The sequence below is a fragment of the Zingiber officinale genome, chromosome 2B (assembly GCF_018446385.1).
Source record: "Zingiber officinale cultivar Zhangliang chromosome 2B, Zo_v1.1, whole genome shotgun sequence".
Lineage (NCBI taxonomy): Eukaryota > Viridiplantae > Streptophyta > Magnoliopsida > Zingiberales > Zingiberaceae > Zingiber > Zingiber officinale.
In genome coordinates, this window is record NC_055989.1 from 130,963,562 (window position 1) to 130,984,430 (window position 20,869).

Genomic DNA, 20,869 nt, shown 5'->3' on the forward strand with positions numbered 1-20,869 from the left:
CCCTCTCCGACTTCGTCAGGTCCAGAGAACGAGCTACCGAGCCCTCTCTGACTTCGCGTGCCAAGTTTCCAACTTGGACTTTTCCCTTCCACTTGATCAACCTTGATCATTAATCAAACCGAGTTTAATTAATATCTGATACAAACTTAAATCCGTGTCAACATCAAAACAACAGCCAGGTCAGACTGTATCAACAATCTCCCCCTTTTTGTTGTTTGACAACACGATTTAAGTTTAGATCAGAAATGTTCTTATTTTCATAATTTTAGGGGAATCAAGATCCTCCCCCTAAGATGGATACACCACTAAGTCAATAACGGGAATCAAGATCCTTCCCGTTATCTTTTCCCCTAAAATCAAGCCTTCATACATCTCTAAACTTAGGTATCCTCTCCCCCTTTGTCAAACACCGAAAAGGTGCAAATGAGGTGACAAAACTCAAAAGACTCCCCCTTAACCCATACTGTCTTTTTCTTAATGCACCTAGAGTTCCCTCTAAGTGTATTATATGACAGTAAGAAAGAGATAAGATACAATCAAGTCATGGCATAGGAACAACATATTAATATGAACTGAAGCATAAAGAAAAGCAAGAAATAGACAAATGAATAGCAAAAATATATGAGTAGCATAAGTATCCAGGTCAGACAAAGATATCCAACAAATAACATCCAAAACACAGACAGGCAAAGTGACACACAGAATGTATCAATCAATATCCTCACAACGAGGAACACCATCATCATCTGCTGGAGGCATGTAACCCTGAGGCGGCATGCTGGAGCTCGAAGGTGGATGGCCCGAGAAATGCTGCGGAGGTGGGTAGTTGGCCATCCAGCCCAGAAGCAGCTGCTGCGTCACCAACTGCTGACTGCGTAAGTCATCGTAGCGCTGGTCGATCCGAACACGCAGTCCATGGAGCTCAGCAGACAGCAGCTCATCGTGCTGATCAAAGCGGCTCTCTAGCTCAGCGATCTGCCAGCGCAGATCAAGATCGGCCTCATCAGCAGCAGGAGGAGGAGCAACAACCTGTCGAGGAAGTGCCCGTGGTAACTCTCCCAGACCTCTCCCATCCTTCCATCGAACAATCCCATTCTGTCCCAAGATACCGGACTTGGAAAATGCCCATTTCCCAAGTCTGCAATCCTGTCTGACCATCTTCACTATCCTACCCTTAGACACATCTATTAGAAGGGTCTCGAGCCAATCTGTAATTATATGCCCATAAGACATATAAATAGTGGAGCTGCTAGGCTGAGTATATGAGATGATCGAAAAATAGATGCTCGACATGATATCAAAATCGAGACGCCGACGCAAACCATAAAGCATCAGGCAGTGGTATGGTCGGATCTCTGCTAGAGGTTTGGATGTGATTGGAAGAAGATAGTTTGTGACTATCTTAAAAAGAATATAGTCAGGGGCAGATAGTCGTATGGCGGCAAAGGTGGGAAAATCAACATCCAACTCATCCAGTCCACCTGGTCTAGGATGACCGAAGAAGTACTCATAGATGGAATCAGGTGAGACATCAAATGGAGGAGGTAAAGGATCGGGTAAATCAGGATAAATGGGAAAAGGATCTCCTGAACACATTCGGCAACCTAGATACCCAAAGAATTCTACGACGGAGAAATCGATATTTCTCTTAGCGACTCTGGTTCTATAAGCACCATCACTGGTCTGATGAAGATTGTTGTAGAATTCAGATACTAGGTCATAGTTGATGTCCCTTTCTAGGTAGACTAACTAGTCAAGTTTATAATATGCCAGGGTTTCGGATACAGAGGGACAAAACTCATCCATGTACTTTCGATCCACAGATCGACATGGGAGTAGCTTGAATGTCCTCTGTTGAAACACTTGTTCAAACTGTCGGTTCGGGAATCTCGAAGAAGAGGAAGGTTGAGGTCGGGAGGGTGCCTGGGACTTGCATTTCTCAGCAGATGACTTAGACGTACCCTCACCGGCTGATTTCTTCCTAAATAGGTCAAAAATGGGACATGGTCGGGGCAAATGGGAGTCCACGGGAACCACAGAGTCGAGAACCGAGACAACACACAGAGATACACTGTGAAAAGAAACTAAAGTGCCAAAAATGAACAGATTTCGGGGAGAAAGGAAGTTACCTGGGCGCCATTTGAGGCTTTCGGAGAAGATGGAGAGAAGAGTCGGGACTGAGGAGTGGTTCGGCTAGGGTTTTCGGCGTGAAATGAGAGGACGAAGGATTGAGGGAAGTTAAAGAGGGTGATCAGATCATAAGATCGGACAGCTGTCCGAACAGGAGAAATCCTGACCGATCAGAGAACGTCCTGATCGGTCAGGGAGTGTCCTGATCGGTCGTGGAGACCGATCAGGGAACCTCCTGATCGGTCCCCGGACCGATCAGAGGTCGATCAGTAACTAGTGATACGTGCCAGAACCCCTGATCGGTCTGCAGACCGATCAGATATCGAACAGAGAGGTGGAACTCTCCTAATCGGTCCCTGGACCGATCAGTGTCTGATAATCAGTGATTTCAGTCTCTGAAATTCGTATCGAAGGCTCTGAAACTTGGTTCAACAACTTCCAAGTTCAGAACCTAGGATCTGAAGAGCCCACAGATTATATTCAGTGATACCAATGAATATTTCCTAATGATGAGCTCTAATGATTTGGAATTATTTAGGGCTCGAAAGTTTCAGACACTTCATATCAAATGTGTTGAATCTCAAAGTTTCAAAATCAGAGAAGTTTGTTTTGTTTGTTTGCTGAAACTATGATTTATAGTGAACCAAGGTAATAAATCTGACTCAGGCTATCGGTTCAAAATATATCCTTGCTATGAGTAGTTACAAGTTTGTCAAAATATGTCAAAATTTCTTCACCAACTTGTCCTATTTTCAATCAAAATCAGGAAGGTATCAATCAAGGGTATCAATCAACACATCAACCAGGTTAGATGATTTCTAGACACAGGTCCAACCAAGATTCCTTGGTTGGAATATATGAGTAAGATCTAGGAGCCAAATACATATGAATTATGTAATGGCCTTCCCCATACTCAATTTATGTCTCTTCAACCTAATTATTCAAGGGATGCATGATACATTTTGAATAATTTGGTTGATCCTAGCATCTCACCCCATATTTAGCAAACAAAAACAATTTGTTAAACCTTATAGTTTGTGTGAGATGTCCCCAAGTTGCCCAAATTAATTTTCCAATTTCTCTTGTAGTTTTAGTTGTCCTTATTGATCATGATGAAATCCTAATGGCCTATTGAGCCAAACACATCTCCAATTCTCTCCTTAAATGACTAAATTCATTTTTCGAAAGGGGTTTGGTGAAAATGTCGGCTAAGTTTGACTTTGACTCAACATATGTGAGTGCAATGTCTCCCCTAGCTACGTGATCTCTAATGAAGTGATGACGCACTTCAATGTGTTTGGTCCTTGAATGATGGACTGGAGTTTTCGTTAGGTTTATTGTGCTAATGTTGTCACACAACACTTGCACTCCTTTATATGAAAGTCCATAATCTTCTAGAGTGTGAATCATCCACAACAATTGTGATACACTCTCTCCCATGGCAATGTATTCAGCCTCGGTCGTGGAGAGAGCAACACAATGTTGCTTCCGACTTGACCAACTAATCAACGATGAACCTAAAAATTGGCAACCCCCACTAGTGCTTTTCCGATCCAATTTGCATCCAGCATAATCGGAATCGGTATAGCCTATCAAATCAAAAGACTCCGTGCGAGGTACCACAGTCCTACTCTAATTGTGCCCTTGAGATATCTTAGAATTCTCTTAGCTGCAGTTAAATGAGATTCCTTAGCACAAACTTGATATCTAGCGCACATGCCCACAAAAAAAGTATGGTCGATTAGCTGTGAGATATAGAAGACTACCGATCATGCTTCTATATTGCGTTAGATCAACTGGTTTCCCACTCTCATCATTGTCAAGACGAGTGTTTGTCGCCATTGGAGTGGATACTTCCTTAGAGTCACTCATTTTGAATTTTTTGAGCATCTTTTGAGTGTATTTCGTCTGATGGACATAAATTCCATCTCGAGTTTGTTTGATTTCAAGTCCAAGGAAGAATGTCAATTCTCCTACTAGACTCATCTCAAACTCACTTTCCATGTGAGAAATAAATTCATTCAAATAGTCCTTGTTATTTGAGCCACAAATTATGTCATCGACATACACTTGGGCTACAAAAATGTTTTCACCATCTCTACGCAGAAATAGTGTTGGGTCTATTTGGCCTCTTACAAAACCCTTTTCTAGTAAATATGTTGACAACCTTTCGTACCAAGCTCGTGGTGCTTGTTTAAGCCCATAAAGTGCTTTCTTGAGCTTGTACACGTGGTTTGGAGCTTCGGTATTCACAAACCCCGGTGGTTGTTCAACATAGACTTCTTATTTAATAAAGCCATTTAAGAAGGCAGATTTAACATCCATTTGATAGAGCTTGAAACCTCTATGTGCAGCAAAAGCTAGCATCAAATGAATGGACTCTAATCGGGCCACGGGAGCATAAGTCTCATCATAATCGAGATCTTCGACTTGACTATAGCCCTTGGCTACAAGTCTTGCCTTGTTTCTTACAACTTCTCCCTTTTGATTTAACTTATTTTTGAAGACCCATTTAGTTCCAATAATGGTGGTCTTCTTAGGTCTAGGAACTAAGTCCCACACTTGGCTCCTTTCAAATTGACCTAACTCATCTTGCATAGCTATAATCCAGTCAGGATCGTGCAATGCCTCATCAACTAATTTTGGTTCAATCTTTGAAATCAATGCGACTTCATTAGACTCATTTCTAAAGAATGACCTAGTCCTAACCCCTTGTTGGATGTCTCCCACAATTTGGTCTTGGGGATGACTAGTGGCTATCCTAGATTGTCTTGGTGTTGGTGGTGCCTCATGAATGGTCTCACTAGGCACAGGCAAGGACTCAATATCAGGCAAAGGATTAGATTGAGTTCTTTGTTGCCTTTGCTCATCATCATCAGAGTCAACTTCGACTCTTTCTATGTTTCGATCATTCAAACTTAGCCTTCTAAGTTCAAATTGAATTTCTCCTACATCCCTTGATTGATCATTTAAGTTAGGGATTTCTTCAAATGCTACATCTGAGGACTCTTCAATCAATTTAGTCCTATTGTTGTAGACTCGATAGACTTTGCTGAAGAGAGAGTACCCGACCAATATCCCTTCATCAGCCTTAGCCGTGAACTTTCCAAGATGATCCTTGGTGTTCAAGATAAACACCTTACAACCAAACACCCTAAGATGTTTAATTGTAGGGGGTTTCCCAAACAAAAGTTCATGAGGAGTTTTTCCTAAAAACCTATGTATCAAGACTCGGTTTTGCACATAGCAAGCTGTATTCACAGCTTCAGCCCACAAGTAGCTCGGTAGTGAGTACTCATTGAGCATGCTTCGTGCAGCCTCTTGCAAAGCTCGGTTCTTTCTCTCCACAACCTCATTTTGCTGTGGGGTCCTTGGAATAGAGAACTCATGCCTATATCCCTTTTCTTGACAGAATTCTAAAAACCTATGATTTTGAAATTCCCCACCATGATCACTTCTAATGGTTTTAATTGTTGTTGATTTTTCATTTTCAGTTCTTTTACAAAAGGAAATAAAAATATCTATGGTTTGATCCTTAGTTTTCAAAAAGAAGGTCCATGTATACCTAGTAAAGTCATCAATAATCACTAAACAGTATCTACTTCCATTTAATGAAATAACACTACTGCAATCAAACAAATCCATATGTAATAAGTTTAAGGCAGTAGTTGTACTTACAGCGCTTTTACCTTTATGAGGCGCTTTAGTTTGCTTACCCTTCTGACATGCATCACACAATTTGGTCTTTTAGTACTTAATGCTTGGTAAGCCTCGCACTAACCCTTTGTTGACCAGCTTCCGGATATTCTTCATGTTCACATGAGCCAACCTCCTATGTCAAAGCCACGATTCTTCTTCTTTTGACATGAAACACTTAGCAAGAGCATTAGTAGCACTTTTAAAAGAAACTTGATAAATGTTATCTACCCTTGTGCCTACTAGTACCGTGTCAAGTGTGTCAATATTTTTGACTAGACATTGACTCAAATGAAACTCAATTGTGTAACCCGTATCACACAATTGACTGACACTTAGGAGATTAAAAGTCATCCCCTTGACTAGAAGGACATTCTTGATTTGGAGGCCTTCGGATATATGAATGTCTCCAACTCCTATAACCTTAAGATTACCATTGTTACCAAATGACACATTACCTCTATTTTTATTTTGAATGGTAAAAAATAGTGACTTGTCCCCGGTCATGTGCTTGGAGCATCCACTATCAACAAACCAAGTTGATAGACGCTCCCCCTTTACCAATGCCTACAAGACACGAAAGATAAATGTTTTAGGTACCCAAATCTTGGGACCTAATGCATCTACAATGAAAGACTTAGGCACCCATGCCTTTGTTACCTTCTTCCTAGTCTCATGAACCCTAGAAACATGCGATCTATGAAATTGGGTTCTTGACACTAAAGAAATAAAGCTAGACTCCTTAGGTTGGTATCCTAATCTAGCCTTGTTGTAGACCACCCTTTGGGCATTTAGAATCATGTCTAGGGTCTTAGAGCTAGTTGAGAATTTTTCAAGCATTTTCTTGAGTTTCTCAACCTCACCCTTCAAGGCCTTGTTCTCATCCTCAAGGACCTCTAGATGTAGGTCATCAACCTCATCTTCCCTAAGGGCCATCAAGTTTTCTACTTCTTCTTTTAATGATTTATTTTCTGTTTTTGATTTTTTAAGCAAGGTAGACAAATGTGTAATAGTCTTATAGCATTTTTCTAAGTGAGAAGAGGTTACCTCTTCATCATCCGAAGATGATGAAGCTGCGGCTGAAGTGCTTGAGTCATCACTCTCGGACTCGGACTCCTCCCTTGCCATGAGTGCCAATTGCCGAGTACTCTTCTCCTTCTTCTCTTCCTCCTCCGATGAGCTTGAGGAAGATTCATCCCAAGTGGCCTTGAGAGCTTTCTTCTTCTTGGCTCTTTCCTCCTTCTTTTTGGCCCGTTCCTCCTTCTTGAGTTTTGGACACTCACTCCGGTAGTGACCTTTCTTGCTACACTCATAACATGTAACATTAGTCTTATCGATATTTTGATCATTAGGTTTACCTTTTCCTTTGTATCTTCGGCTTCTTCTTATAATTCTCCTCACGAAGTTGGCCATCTCGCTTGATGATGATCCGCCTTCATCATCAGACTCGGAGGAGGATGTAGATGAAGAAATCTCTTTCTCCTTCTTCTTTTCCCTCTTTCTTCTTCCATCCTTGTTCTTTGGTTCTGCAACTAAGGCAATACCTTTCTCTCTTTGACCTTTGTTAGCAAGTTCATGAAGTTCCATTTCACAAAAGAATTCGTCTAATTTAACAATAGAAAGATCCTTGGAAACCTTGTAGGCATCTACCATAGATGACCACAAGGCATTCCTTGGAAAGGCTTTAAGAGCGTACCTTACTAGATCGTGATTCTCCACGTGTTCATCTACGGAATGTAGACCATTGATGATTTCCTTGAACCTCCCATGTAGTTCACTTACCGTTTCGTTTTCCTTCATGGTGAGATTTTGTAGTTGATTCAAGAATAGGTCCCTCTTGGCTATCTGAGAATCTCGAGTTCCTTCTTGGAGCTCGATAAGCTTGTTCCATAAATCTTTTGCACTCGAGAATGGACCTACCTTGACGAGTTGGTCCTTGGCAATCCCACATTGTAAGGTGACTATCGCCTTGGCATCGGCTTGCCCTTTACGAGTTTGTTCGGTGGACCACCTTGATGAATCGAGTTCCTTACCTTCTTCGTCATTCGGTGGTGTGAATCCTTCCTTGACCGAGAACCACATGGAGATATCAGTCTTGAGGTAATACTCCATGCGGCTCTTCCAATACTGAAAATCTGCTCCGTCGAAATAGGGAGGACGATTGGTGCTAAATCCTTCCTTCATAGCCATCTTCTTTTGCTCTTTAGGGTGTTAATCCGAATGAAAGAGCGCCTTGCTCTGATACCACTTGTTGGGATCTTAGATGGCTAGAGGGGGGGGTGAATAGCCTCTTAAAAACTTAAACACAAATTTCTACAAAGAAACTTGTTAGCACAGCGGAATTAGGAAACTAAAACAAAGAGGAAACAAGCACACTAACACACGGATTTACGAGGTTCGGGGATAACTTGCCCCTACTCCTCGGCGTGTCCGTAAGGTGGACGACCCCTTGATCTTCGGTAGATCGCACCCCGGATAAATTTCGGCTAAAGATCCTCCTTCTCGGTGGAGTAACCTCTCCACAAAGTCTCAAGAAATATATATGTTAAAGCACAAGACTTACAGAGCTCGGTGGCAAAGAAGAATGAACTAACGCTTACAACCACGCGAGGATCAGTGGAAACAGAGAACTCACAGATAGCAGTTTCTCACCCGAGAGCTCAAGAACTTAGCACACCTCAACGATCAACAGAACGTTTTTTTTTTCTTTTTTCACTTTCTTTTTTTTCTTCTTGTTCTTTCCTCTCGCTTTTTACTGCTTCTTAAGCCCCTGTTCTCTGCTGTCACGGATCGTGGTCAAACTGCACAGAATCATCGCTGCAGCCAATCCCTCTTCCTCCTTACCTGGTTCTCTGAACTCACACCAATGAAATCACAGTCTTTACTGGTGTCTTCTAAGCTCGAACCAATCACCAGGAGTCAAGCGGATCGCAGCCAGATCACACCAGTAGCCGTTGATGCTTCAAATGCACCATGCACCGTGAATCACAGCAGAAAGGCCATTTATCGTATTCCTCTTATGGACTTAATTTGAAATTAGGCTTGGAATGATACCTGTGATCCTGCAAACTCAAAAGCTAACAGCACAGAGGGTTATATCACATGAATCATGCAGATCAAATGCAGTGGAGGAATCGCAGAAACAGCGAACAAATCTGATTGTGTGTGGATCGGTCACCAGACCAATCCATGGACCGATCCATGGACCGATCAGGACATATCCTGATCGGTCGTGGAGACCGATCAGTCTGCAGGTGGATCGGTCTCCACGACCGATCCCCTGCCTTCTTCTCTTCGCAATACCATCTCCTGATCGGTCTCCAAGACCGATCAGATTGCACTCAGTGTGCTACTGAGTGTTTCCTGATCGGTCTACAGACCGATCAGATTACACTCAGTGTGCTACTGAGTGTTTCCTGATCGGTCACCAGACCTATCCATGGAAACTTAGTTTCACTGGATCGGTCTGCCGACCGATCCACTGTCTTATGTATCACTGGATTGGTCTGCCGACCGATCCAATGTACCATGGAATGTCCACTTAGGTCCCTCTCTGACCTAATTCGGAGAACAAACTACCGAGCCCTCTCTGACCTAGTCCGGAGAACGAGCTACCGAGCCCTCTCCGACCTAGTCCGGAGAACGAGCTACCGAGCCCTCTCCGACCTAGTCCGGAGAACGAGCTACCGAGCCCTTTCCGACTTCGTTAGGTCCAGAGAACGAGCTACCGAGCCCTCTCCGACCTAGTCCGGAGAACGAGCAACCAAGCCCTCTCCGACTTCGTCAGGTCCAGAGAACGAGCTACCGAGCCCTCTCTGACTTCGCGTGCCAAGTTTCCAACTTGGACTTTTCCCTTCCACTTGATCAACCTTGATCATTAATCAAACCGAGTTTAATTAATATCTGATACAAACTTAAATCTGTATCAACATCAAAACAACAGCCAGGTCAGACTGTATCAACAATACTCATGAGAAGTGTAGAGATGCGTCTCAGGGATCTGATTGGATCTAGGGTCGGTCGGGTTTATGTTGGGAGTCATGTCCATGAGTGGGGAGCTAAGCCCCAGGATCCGACTGGCTCTAGAGTCGGTTGGGTTTATGTTGGGAGTCATGTCCATGAGGAGTGGGTAGCTGAGCCCTGAAGATTCGATCGACTCTAGGGTCAGCCAGGTTTATGTTGGGAGCTATGCCTATGAGAAATAAGGAGTTGAGCCCCGAATATCTAACCGGCTCTAGGATTGGTCGATTTTATGCTGAGAGTCATGCTCATGAGAAGTAGAAAACTGAGTCCCGAGATCCGACCAGCTCTAGGACTAATCGGGTTTATGTTAGGAGTCATGCCCATGAGGAGCAATAAGTTGAGCCCCGAAGATCCAACAAGATCTAGGGTCGGCCAGATTTATGTTAGGAGTCATACCCATAAAGAGTGGGAAGATGAGCCCCGAAGGTTCGACCAATACTAGAGTCAGTTGGGCAAATGTTGGGAGTCATGCCCATAAAGAGTGGGGAACTGAGCCCCGTAAGTCCGACCAGCTATAGAGTCGGTCAGACTAATATGCCTATGAGAAGTGGGGAAATGAGCCCTAAAGATCTGACCGACAGTAGAGCTGGTCGGGCTAATGTCGGGAGTTGTGTCCATGATAAGTGAGAAGTCGATCCCCGTTGAGTCGACCGATACTAGAGTCGGTCGGGCTAATATTGGGAGTCATGCCTATTAGGAGTGGGGAGTTGAGCCCCATTGAAAGTTGTTTGTTCGGATACATACACCTTGACTTTTACTATCGCCTCATCTTGACTTTGATTATCACATCACCTTAAATATCGACCCCACCTTATCTTTGGGGTCACTCACAACACGCCGTATTACAAGTCTCCCCTTCAAGTTTAGTCAAAAGAGATTTATGACCGACTAACTAGACCCAAGTCCTTCTGTCATTCAATCATCCGATCGGTGGGCGACTCTAACCCTTGTTGTCAATGATACTGTCAACACTATCTTTCTAAAAAAAAATGCCAATCAAACATTCTATGAGGAGTGTCGAGTGAGTAGCTAATGTGCGTAGATTTTATACACTTGTTTAGCGTGTTTTGACGCACATTCTTATATTTTATACATGCTTTATCTATGCACTTTCATGTTCCTTGCTTTGCTTTTAGCATAAATACTTTTCTTTGTTCTAAGATCTGCTCTTGTGCGTTTATACTTTCAGGAGTCAAATTTGGAGAAGAATTGATGTCCGTGGCTGATTCTACAACCAAACGGAGGAAAGACGACTTTGGCAATGAGTGTCACACGACCTTGCAAAGGGGAATGGCCCTGGCCGTGTGGTCATGAGAGGGTCGTGTAGCATCGGCAGCAAGGGAGAATGCCTGGGCCATGTGAAGTTGCACGGCCGTGCCACCTTCTCTAGCCAGCCAGTGCACGGTCGTGTATGGTTACACGACCGTGTAGCCTTTCCAATGATGAAGATTGCCCTGGCCGTGTATAATTACACGATCGTGCCCTTCCAGAGCCGAAGAATGGCATGACCGTGTGTGCCACACGACCGTGCAACACTTCCAGAGGCAAGAATTGATCAGACCGTATTGTTTCACACGACCGTATAAGTAAGCAGAAAGGGGACATGGCACGGTCGTGTGAGGATCACACGACCGTGTGACCTTGGCCGAGAGGAGGAACGCCCTGGCCGTGTGGATCTCACACGGTCGTGTCCTGGGCCAAGTGGTGCCCAAATGGCCTCCTCTATATATAGAGCTTCTTCCCCTTTGAAAAGAGGAGGCTCTCCCTTTGGGGAGATCGGTTCTTGGGCGAATTTTTAGCATCAGAGGGAGATTTCTATCCAAGATTCAACTCCAAGAGCGGAGGATTGGTTCCGAAGATCACTCATCGTATCGAGATAAGCATTCCCTTCTACTTTCTTGATTTGGATCGGAATGTCTTTATTCTTCTTGTCTTCGATTCTTTCCTCAATTTTTATAGGGTAGATTCTTTGTTCTAGGAAGGAGGGAGTATTTGTGATGTAATTTGATGTAAGATCCATGGATTTGCCATCTTTTTGATTCAAGGATATTGTATTGTTTTGTATCAATCAATCTTGTATGGATTATTATATTTTGTGCCTAATTACCATTCTTGATTGGTTGTTTGTATTTCTTATGGAATCTTGCCGAGGAATTTGCTAAATCGTATAACTGAGGGGCGTCGTGACAGGGCTGCCCCACTCACGGACCTTTTAGGGAATCACCTTTAGGGATAAAGCAAGAACATACAAAGAAGTAGGACGGATTGACATGCTTAATTCTATATCTTAAGGTGAATTGATTAGTGATGCGCCTCTATGTCATATGACCGAGGGACGTCGTGACAAGGCTGCCCCACTAACGGACTTCATAGGGATCATAACTCTTTGATTACTTAGGGTTTAGATTTGAGTCCTTGACTGGTGTCTTCTGCAGAAGATAACCGGTGACTTCTTACGAATACGTTACAATTGAGGACAAGGTTTGGTAGATTGCATTACATTGATGAGTATCATAAAGAAACCAAGACTCCTAGAACCTTATTAAAACTAAATTCCTATATTTAACCCTTACATCTAATCTTTAGTTGTAAATGATCTTTTAACTGTTTGTTTAGCTAATTCGCCTTTGAAACATCTTTAGTGATTATAACAGTCCTTTTGGATACAATATCTTTTATTATTACTGACGATGTAACCATACACTTGCGGTGACATAACAGTAGTGATTCGTGCGGTGTGCCGAGTGGCAGCTTATGAGGAGTGTTGAGCGAGCGGTGATTTATGCAGCGTGTTGAGCAAACTGTGGTAAGTAAGGAATGTCAAGCAGGCGGTGGTATGTAAGAAATGTCAAGCAGGTCGCGATATGTGAGTATCGAGCAGACGACGATATGTAAGAAATGTCGAGCGGACCGTGATATGTGAGTGTCGAGCAAGCGACGATATGTGAGTGTCGAGTAGACGACAATATGTAAGGAATGCAGAGCAAGCGACAATTTATGTGACATGCCGAGCAACAACTTGTGAGGAGTGCTGAGCGAGCAATGATTTGTAAGGAATGTCGAGTGGGCTAAGGGTGCAAATGAATCGAGCCGGCTCGCGAGCTTTTCGAGCCGACACGAAAAATATTTGATTCATATTCGAATTTATCAAATTCGAGCCGAACTTGAACATGTTCGAACTTTTTTTAAGCCGAACTCGAACCCAAATTATATTGTTCGATAATTCATGAGTTGCTCACGAGCCTTAATATTTTATTAATATAAGTTAAATATATATTAAATAAATAAATTTCTAGCCTTTCGAATAGCTATTTTTGAGCAATATTCGAATAGTTCACAAACATGTTCAAAATTTTCAATTCAAACTTGAACTCAAGCCCTAATTCGAACTGAACTCGAACAAAAAATTTTAAAATTTTTGAGCTTCGAATCGAGCTTGAATTCAAATATACTTATTTCAAGCCGAATTCACGCCTTAGATTTTTTTACATATTCAGCTCGATTCGGTTCATTTACACCCCTAAAGTGGGCAATGACTTGTGATAACTCTCGGTCAAGTGGGAGTCATGCCCAAGTAAATGGGTGCTGGGAGTCATGCCCAAGTTAAAATGTTGGGTAGCCAAACCCAAGTGAGTTGATGCAGGGAGTCATGCCCAAGTGAATTAGCTCTGAGAGTCATACCCAAGTGGATTAATGTTAGGAGTCATGCCCAAGTAAATTAGTGTTGGGAGCCATACCCAATTGAATAATTTGCATAAGGCATGCACGCTTATAACTCGCAGCTGTGGTGAAAGTCCAGGACAGCTGACTAGATGATTGTTGGGTGGGTGAGTCATGTACACTTATAACTCACAACTGGGGTGAGAGTTTGGGATAGTCAAGGGGATGGTCGTTGGTAGGGATGTAGATAAACCAAGCCGCTCATGAGCTATTCAAAACTCGATTCAATAAAAATTCGTTTGAGCTCATTTCATGAGGCTCGTTAAGATAAACAAATCAAGCTCAAGCTTTATAATATTCGGCTCGTTAGCTTGTGAACATGTTCGTTAAGCTCATGAATCAACTTTTAAATAAAAAATTAATAGTTTTGATATTAAATTTATAGATTTTACACTCTACTTAAGAAACATATAGACAAATATATTAAATTTATTTATTAAAATAAAATTATAAATTTTAATAAGAATATTATAATTTTCTCTAAATATATAATTTAGTTTTTAATGAAAAATTAAATTTATAATTTATATTTATTAAGATCATTTAGGCTCAATAAAAGCTCGAATAAGCTTGTGAGCCATGAATATATTTGTTAAATAAAGCTCACGCTCGGCTCGATTATAAACGAGTTAAACTCAAACATTCAAGAATTCAGCTCGACTCGGCTCGATTACACCTCTAGTCGTTGGGCGCATGAGCCATGCATGCTTATAACTCGCAGTTACGGTGAGAGTTTGGGATAATCGACCGGATAGTCCTTGGTGTAGGATGGTAAAGTCGTTAGAAGGGGTGAATAGTGTTCGTTGAAAATCGAGAGTTAAAAATAGTTACCCAGCAGAATAAAGAAACTAGAAAACAACGCTAACACAGATGGTCTTACTTGGTTCAGAGCCTGTGACGACTCCTACTCCAAGGCCACGATCGTCAATCACTTTCGTTGGGCAATCACTATCAATTCGAATAATTAGTTACAAATATTGAGTACAAGAACTAAAATTAGTTGTTACCAACAAATAGAAAGGAAATTGGAATATCTCGTTCTTAGAACTTCGGAGCATCCTTTCTATGTCGTCAGAGCCTTTTTGGATCAGCATGCAAGAATGAAACTTATAGTAGTTGATGTCCTGAAGCTGCTGGTCGAAGGCCCTTATATAGGCCCATTCCGGACGCCTGGAACCCCTCCGTGCACTTGGATCGTTGACGTGAGTTTGACCAATCGTCGCGCTCCAACTCAGTTTAGAGATAACTTTTCTAGTCCAGGCCCTTGGACCAGCTCTGGGTGCTTAGACTAGCTCTAAGCACCCAAACCGCCCAGGCACCCGTCCGAGCGATCTGGTCTTGGGGCTCGGATCCCTTCTGAACGCCCGGACTCCTCTTTTTCGCACTTCTTCTTCTTACAAAAAAGAGTTAGTCCGGGCAAATAAAAATATATTTATCCTGCAAAATAAAGTTAGCACAATTCAGCAGCATAGTAATAGTAATTAGATCATGTCTCCTTGAAACTAGAATCTAGTCAAAGTCTCAACTTAAGTTTCCTAAATAGACCTCAGCTGGACCGATGCCTATAGTTCCCTTAACCAAGAACGTGTCCTCACTGGATCTCTCCTCCAGTTACTTACCTCTTACTTACCAACTATAGTCGCTTGACTTGTCTTTAACCTACCAGGTTTTCCTACCAGTTGTCAGGTTAGCAGACCCAACTAGACTTTGGTCGATTGTCAAGTCCCATGAACCGAACTTCCTACCAAATATTGGGTTTTACGAATCTATTTGGACTTCCCACCAGCTATTGGGTCCCGTGGATTTAGCTGGATTTCAGCCTGGTGTTAGGTCCTTCAAACCCATCAACTTCTGCACACTTGGTAAAGTAATTAGATCATAAAACACTCTAACTTTAATCCACTTATCATTCATCAAAACCTGAGTTAGATCATTAGTGCAAATTATAGAAACACTTAGGCTCGTGAGCCATGCACGCTTATAACTCGTAGCTGAGGAGAAAGGCTGGGACAACAGATCGGATGGTCATTGGGCGTGTGAGTCATGCACGCTTATAACTCGCAGTTGTGGTGAGAGTATGGGACAACCGACCAGATGGTCATTGGGCATGTAAGTCATGCACGCTTATAACTCGTATCAAGTTGACTAAGTTTGACTTGGCTCAAGCTTGAGTCTTAATGTTTGGCAATGTATGGAGATTGTAGGTGCAATCGTCCATTTGAGGAGATTGTTGAAGCAATTCTCCTCTGGTCAATGTTTGACCAGTTTGGTGTGAAGAAGACTCAAGTAGGTCAAGGTTAACCGGATACTTGACTAGGAAGTACTAACTGGAAGTTAGGCAAGGGTTGTTGGATAGAAAAGCGCTAGAGGGGAGGGGGGTGAATAGTGCTCGTGGCTTTCACTTTTCGTTTCGGAAATCTTAGAATAAACACAGCGGAAATCAAAACACAGAGACAGAAGCAAACACAAGGATTTACTTGGTTCGGAACTTGTGGTGACTCTTACTCCAAGGCCCAAGGCCCTTAGTTTTTTAAAAAATATTTTTAAATTATTAGTATTTTTCAAACCTTCAATTTTATTAATGTTTAAACAAATATTATTTTTAATGTTGAGTTAAAGGTTAATGTTGAATTAAAATTATTTTTCAAAGTATTTTTAAGCTTAAGTATTTAAATAATTTTTTTTAACAGAAATTATTTTTAAAAGCTTATTGTTTATCAAAAATATGTTTTATCAAAAGCTTTAACTTAACTAAGTTTTCTATGAAATCATTTTAAAGTACTTACCTGCATAGTTTGTAGAATCGCGATCCGGATCGTAGGATCGTACGATTCTACGATGCGGAACCTTAAAATCGATCCAGGGTCGTTCGAGATCGTTTTCCGTTGTAGAATCGCGATGGGATCGGTAGGATCGTATAGGATCGGTAGAATCGTACCGATTCTACGTTTTTACGATTTTGTCTTGTTTTTAAAAATTAGCCCATGGTTTGACTTTTTTACAGTTTGGCCCATTTCTTGTTTTGGCTCTTTTTTGGCCCATAAACCCAGCCAGTCAAACCCAATCAGAAATATTATTAAATATTTTTTTTTACTTAATAGATATTAGGTTTTTACTCTTTAAACACTTTAACTTCTGCCGTTTTCCTTCCCCTTCGCCATCCACGAGGCGACGAGCGACTACCACACCGCCACGGCGCCACCCAGGAGGGTCGAGGCAACGAGCGACGAGCGACGACCACACCGACCAGCGACGACCACACCACCTCCATGCCTTGTCCTGTACTCCTGTGTCACTTTGTTCGCCGTGGCTGCTAGCTGCAAGCTCCACCGGAAGTATCACAGTCCCAAGTCCCAACTCCCAAGTTCCCAACAATCGTTATCTTCTCTGCCCTTAAACCCTTCAAAATCCGAAGGTTCAACATTGGCTGAACTGACCAAATGGAGATTCATCAACCATCATCATCAGCCGCCATCGTCAATTCGTTATTATAGACTGCTTTCTTACTGGTTAGATTTCTTATAAATGCTTTTTTTTCGTTTCAAAAAACATCTCGCCAGGTTGCTAAAACTGGTTGTTGACTTGTTGCAAAAAAAAATACCTACTGCCTTTTTTTTGGTTTAGTAATTCATTGCGAGTTTGAAGTTTTGAACTTCTTTCCCTTTTTGATTTTTTTTTTACTGCATAGATGTTTGTTTATTTGTATTCGAACTCTGTTTTCTTTGTCTTTGTTTTTGTTGTTCCTGTATAGTGTTTTGATTTCAAAATTCTTAATTTTTTGCTTAGATAATGTCTTCGTCCGCTCCTCCTGTGAAGAAAACCAGAAAAAATGCTCCTGGTGCTCGTTTGGATCCAGCATGGAAACATGGCAAGGAAATTGATGCTGCAGCAAAGAAGGTTCAATGTAAGTATTGTAATGTCATTCGTGCTGGAGGGATTTATCGATTAAAGCACCACTTGGCTTGCACACGTAAAGATGTTGAACCATGTCCTCAAGTCTCAGATGAGGTTAGGAAAGAAATGCTTGAGTTGATAAGATGTAAGAGTGAAGATTCTTCAAAAAGAACTAAAAGAAAGTTTAGTTCTTCATTGGAATCAATAGATGGAGATGAAGTTGAACAATTTGGTTCCATGGATGAATTTGTTACTAAAAAAATAGGGGGATTGAAGGGAAAACAAACAACTCTAAATGGGAAGTGGAAAAAACATGAGAGGAATGAAGTTTGTCAAACTATAGCTCGATGGTTTTATACCAGTGCTATTCCATTTAATGCAGTGAATAATCCTTTCTTTTCTAAAATGGTTGAACAAATAGGAGAATTTGGGAGAGGATTAAAACTACCTTCATATTATGAGATAAGAGACACCTTTTTGAAGAGAGAAGTGGTTGAAACCTTGAATGTTATTCAAAAATATAAGGAAGAATGGTCAAAAACTGGTTGCACTATTATGTCAGATGGCTGGACTGATCAAAGAAAGAGAACAATGTGTAATTTTCTTGTTAATAGTCCATCTGGAACTGTGTTCTTAAGTTCAGTAGAAACAACTGATATTTCAAAAACTGCTGATAAAATATTTGAAATGTTGGATGATGTTGTTGAAAAGGTAGGGGAGGAAAATGTTGTGCAAATTGTTTCAGATAATGCTGCTAATTACAAAGCAGCTGGGAAATTGTTAATGGAGAAAAGGAAAAATTTGTTTTGGACTCCTTGTGCTGCCCACTGCTTGGATTTGATGTTAGAGGATTTTAACAAGCATGATCCAATGCAAAAGGAAACAATAGCAAGAGCTAAATTGGTGGTCTCCTATATTTACTCTTGGGGTACAGTTGTTAATTGGATGAAAGAGTTCACAAAAGGCAAGGAGTTGGTTAGACCCGGTGTTACTCGTTTTGCCACGTCATATTTAACTATGAGACGCCTTCTTGAATTGAAAGGTGAGCTAATTGCTTTTTTTGCATCTGAAAAATGGAGAGGCAGCTCACATGCTAAGAAGAAAAAAGGACAAGAAATCTGCAACATCATTTTTGACACTCAAAATTTTTGGCCAAATGTTGAATTGTGCTTAAAGATTGCATCACCACTTATAAAGGTTCTGAGAATGGTTGATTCTGATGATAAGCCAGCTATGGGTTTTCTCTACAAAGCAATAGAACATGCAAAAGAGGAGATTAAGGCAAATTTAAGGAGTGCTAAAAAGAGGTAAAATATTATTGAATTTATTATGTATTTAATTCTGATATTGAATTATGTGGTTACTGAATTTCTCACTATTTTGTAGATATGAGCCCGTTTATGCTGTTATTGATAAGAGATGGGAAAGCATGCTTAGTCAGCCATTACATGCTGCAGGCTATTATTTGAATCCTCAATATCATTATAGTCAAACTTTTCAAATAGATGTGAATGTCAAGCGTGGACTTTATGAATGTATGGCCAGAATTGTTCCTAATGTTACTGATCGAGATAAAATTGACCAACAATTGGACAGATTCAGAATGGAAAAAGGATTATTTGGCATTGAAAATGCTATTCGATCAAGGAACACAAAATCACCAGGTTTATTATTATTTTTAAAAAGTTTACACTCAATTGAAAAATGTTTATGATTTATTTTTTTTATGTTTTGTTTTTACTCTAGCTGATTGGTGGCATTCTTTTGGGGATGATTGTCCGGAGTTGCAAAGATTTTCTATTAGAGTTTTAAGTTTGACATGCAGCTCTTCAGGATGTGAACGGAATTGGAGTACATTTGAAATGGTAATACTTTTTTTTTGTATACTATTTAATTTTTCAAGTAGCTAAACAATCTAAACTATTGAAAAACTTTGTTTATAACAAATTCTGTGTGTGTTGATAACTTGATATTTAATACTTTTTCATTGAAAAATAGGTACATTCAAAAAGGAGGAACCGTTTAGCGCAAAAAAGGATGAATGATTTGGTTTTTGTGATGTATAACTTGAGATTAAGAGAAAGAGAGAGGGAAAGAGAAAAACAAAAGATGATGAATGTTGAAAAAGATCCATTTGAAAATTTTCCTTCTGATGATGAATGGATAACAGAGATAGAAGATCCTGTATTACCAAAAGACAATGAATGGTTGAGAATTTTAGATGAAAATCAAAATCATGACACTACAGATGAGGAGGAAAATGATGAGGTTGAAGTCATTGCATCACATATAATGAGGACTAGTAAGTTATTTTTATTTATCATTAATCATTATGTAAAGTTTCATTGGGTTTTAACTTTTACATATTAGTGTTAAATTTATTACATTCATTTTTTGGCTTTCATGTAGTTGATGAAACACCTAGTGAATCTCGTGGAAAGAGAAAACAAGTCAATCAAATGCACAACTTTCACTTAGTTAATGAAGAAGAGAATGTAGATGGTTTAAATGTGATCAATGAAGATGTTGTTCAAATGCCAAAAGTGGATGAATCTGTTAAAATTGTTGGCCACAATGAAGATTATGGATTTGGAGATATTTGCTATGGATTTGAGAATGACTTCTAATTATACAAACTAATTGTATATATGTTTAGAATTGAGATGTAAAGTGTTAAGAGTACGCTAGGTTATTTTGGCTGCTAGCGTGTTAAGTTATTTTGGCTATAATATACGAGAGAGTTGATGTTGATCTTTTGATTGAATGTGTATTTATATGGATTATTTTTGCGTTGAATGGATAGCGTGGTTGCATTGTGATTTTTGTGCTATTTCTGTTGGGTTTCGGATGCTATGTTACCAAAGCTTAAAATATGATTTTCTGGATTGTGTGTTTTTGTTTTGTTTCTATGGCAGTTGGGGAATCATTGTCTAAGTGGTTGAGCATTGCAAATTGTGGAGCATTTTGATATGGGTTTTTTCTGGATTATGATCATATGGTGTATGTTGGGACTTATTCTGCAGAAAATAGAGTTGAACTTGAAAGTGTGGATGTATTGGAGGTTTGACATGGTCTCGTTTTGCAGCTTTCTGAGGTGGTTTGCTGGTTTTGGGATTTCAGCAGTGTGTGTGGCTGTGTGCAGTGCAGAGATTGGTTGCAATGGGATGTTTGTGTGCTTTATTCATTTTGGTTGGTTCTAGTACTTATGATGCTTATTGAAGTTGGATTTAGGATTATGTAGAATATTCTGCAATCTCATTGGGTAGGGAGGATATGTGCAAATTCACATTTAACTCTACTCCAAAAGCTTTTGGCTTCGAGGACTTCAGAAAAATCCCAAACGGTATGAAACTATGAATACATGATGTCTATTTTTGTGTGTAACAAAGAGCACTGAATAGTATGA

The 20,869-nt window shown here is 40.7% G+C and overlaps 1 protein-coding gene across 1 annotated transcript; it reads left to right on the top strand.

The window, feature by feature from the left end:
* Window positions 1-17,358: 17,358 nt before the first annotated feature.
* LOC122048713 lies at window positions 17,359-20,090 on the top strand. Its single transcript, XM_042610246.1, has 5 exons — window positions 17,359-18,770; window positions 18,850-19,127; window positions 19,210-19,328; window positions 19,462-19,765; window positions 19,873-20,090. Exons 1-5 carry the CDS (start codon window positions 17,359-17,361, stop codon window positions 20,088-20,090), a joined length of 2,331 nt encoding a protein of 776 aa, XP_042466180.1.
* The last annotated feature ends 779 nt before the right edge of the window (window positions 20,091-20,869 follow it).

Excerpts from the sequence above, each read along its gene's own strand:
- LOC122048713 (XM_042610246.1), top strand. The coding sequence starts at position 17,359 with ATGTCTTCGTCCGCTCCTCCTGTGAAGAAAACCAGAAAAAATGCTCCT. Across the intron at positions 19,329-19,461 it reads ATTGGAGTACATTTGAAATG|GTACATTCAAAAAGGAGGAA; the intron begins GTAATACTTTTT and ends ATTGAAAAATAG. Across the intron at positions 19,766-19,872 it reads ATCACATATAATGAGGACTA|TTGATGAAACACCTAGTGAA; the intron begins GTAAGTTATTTT and ends GCTTTCATGTAG.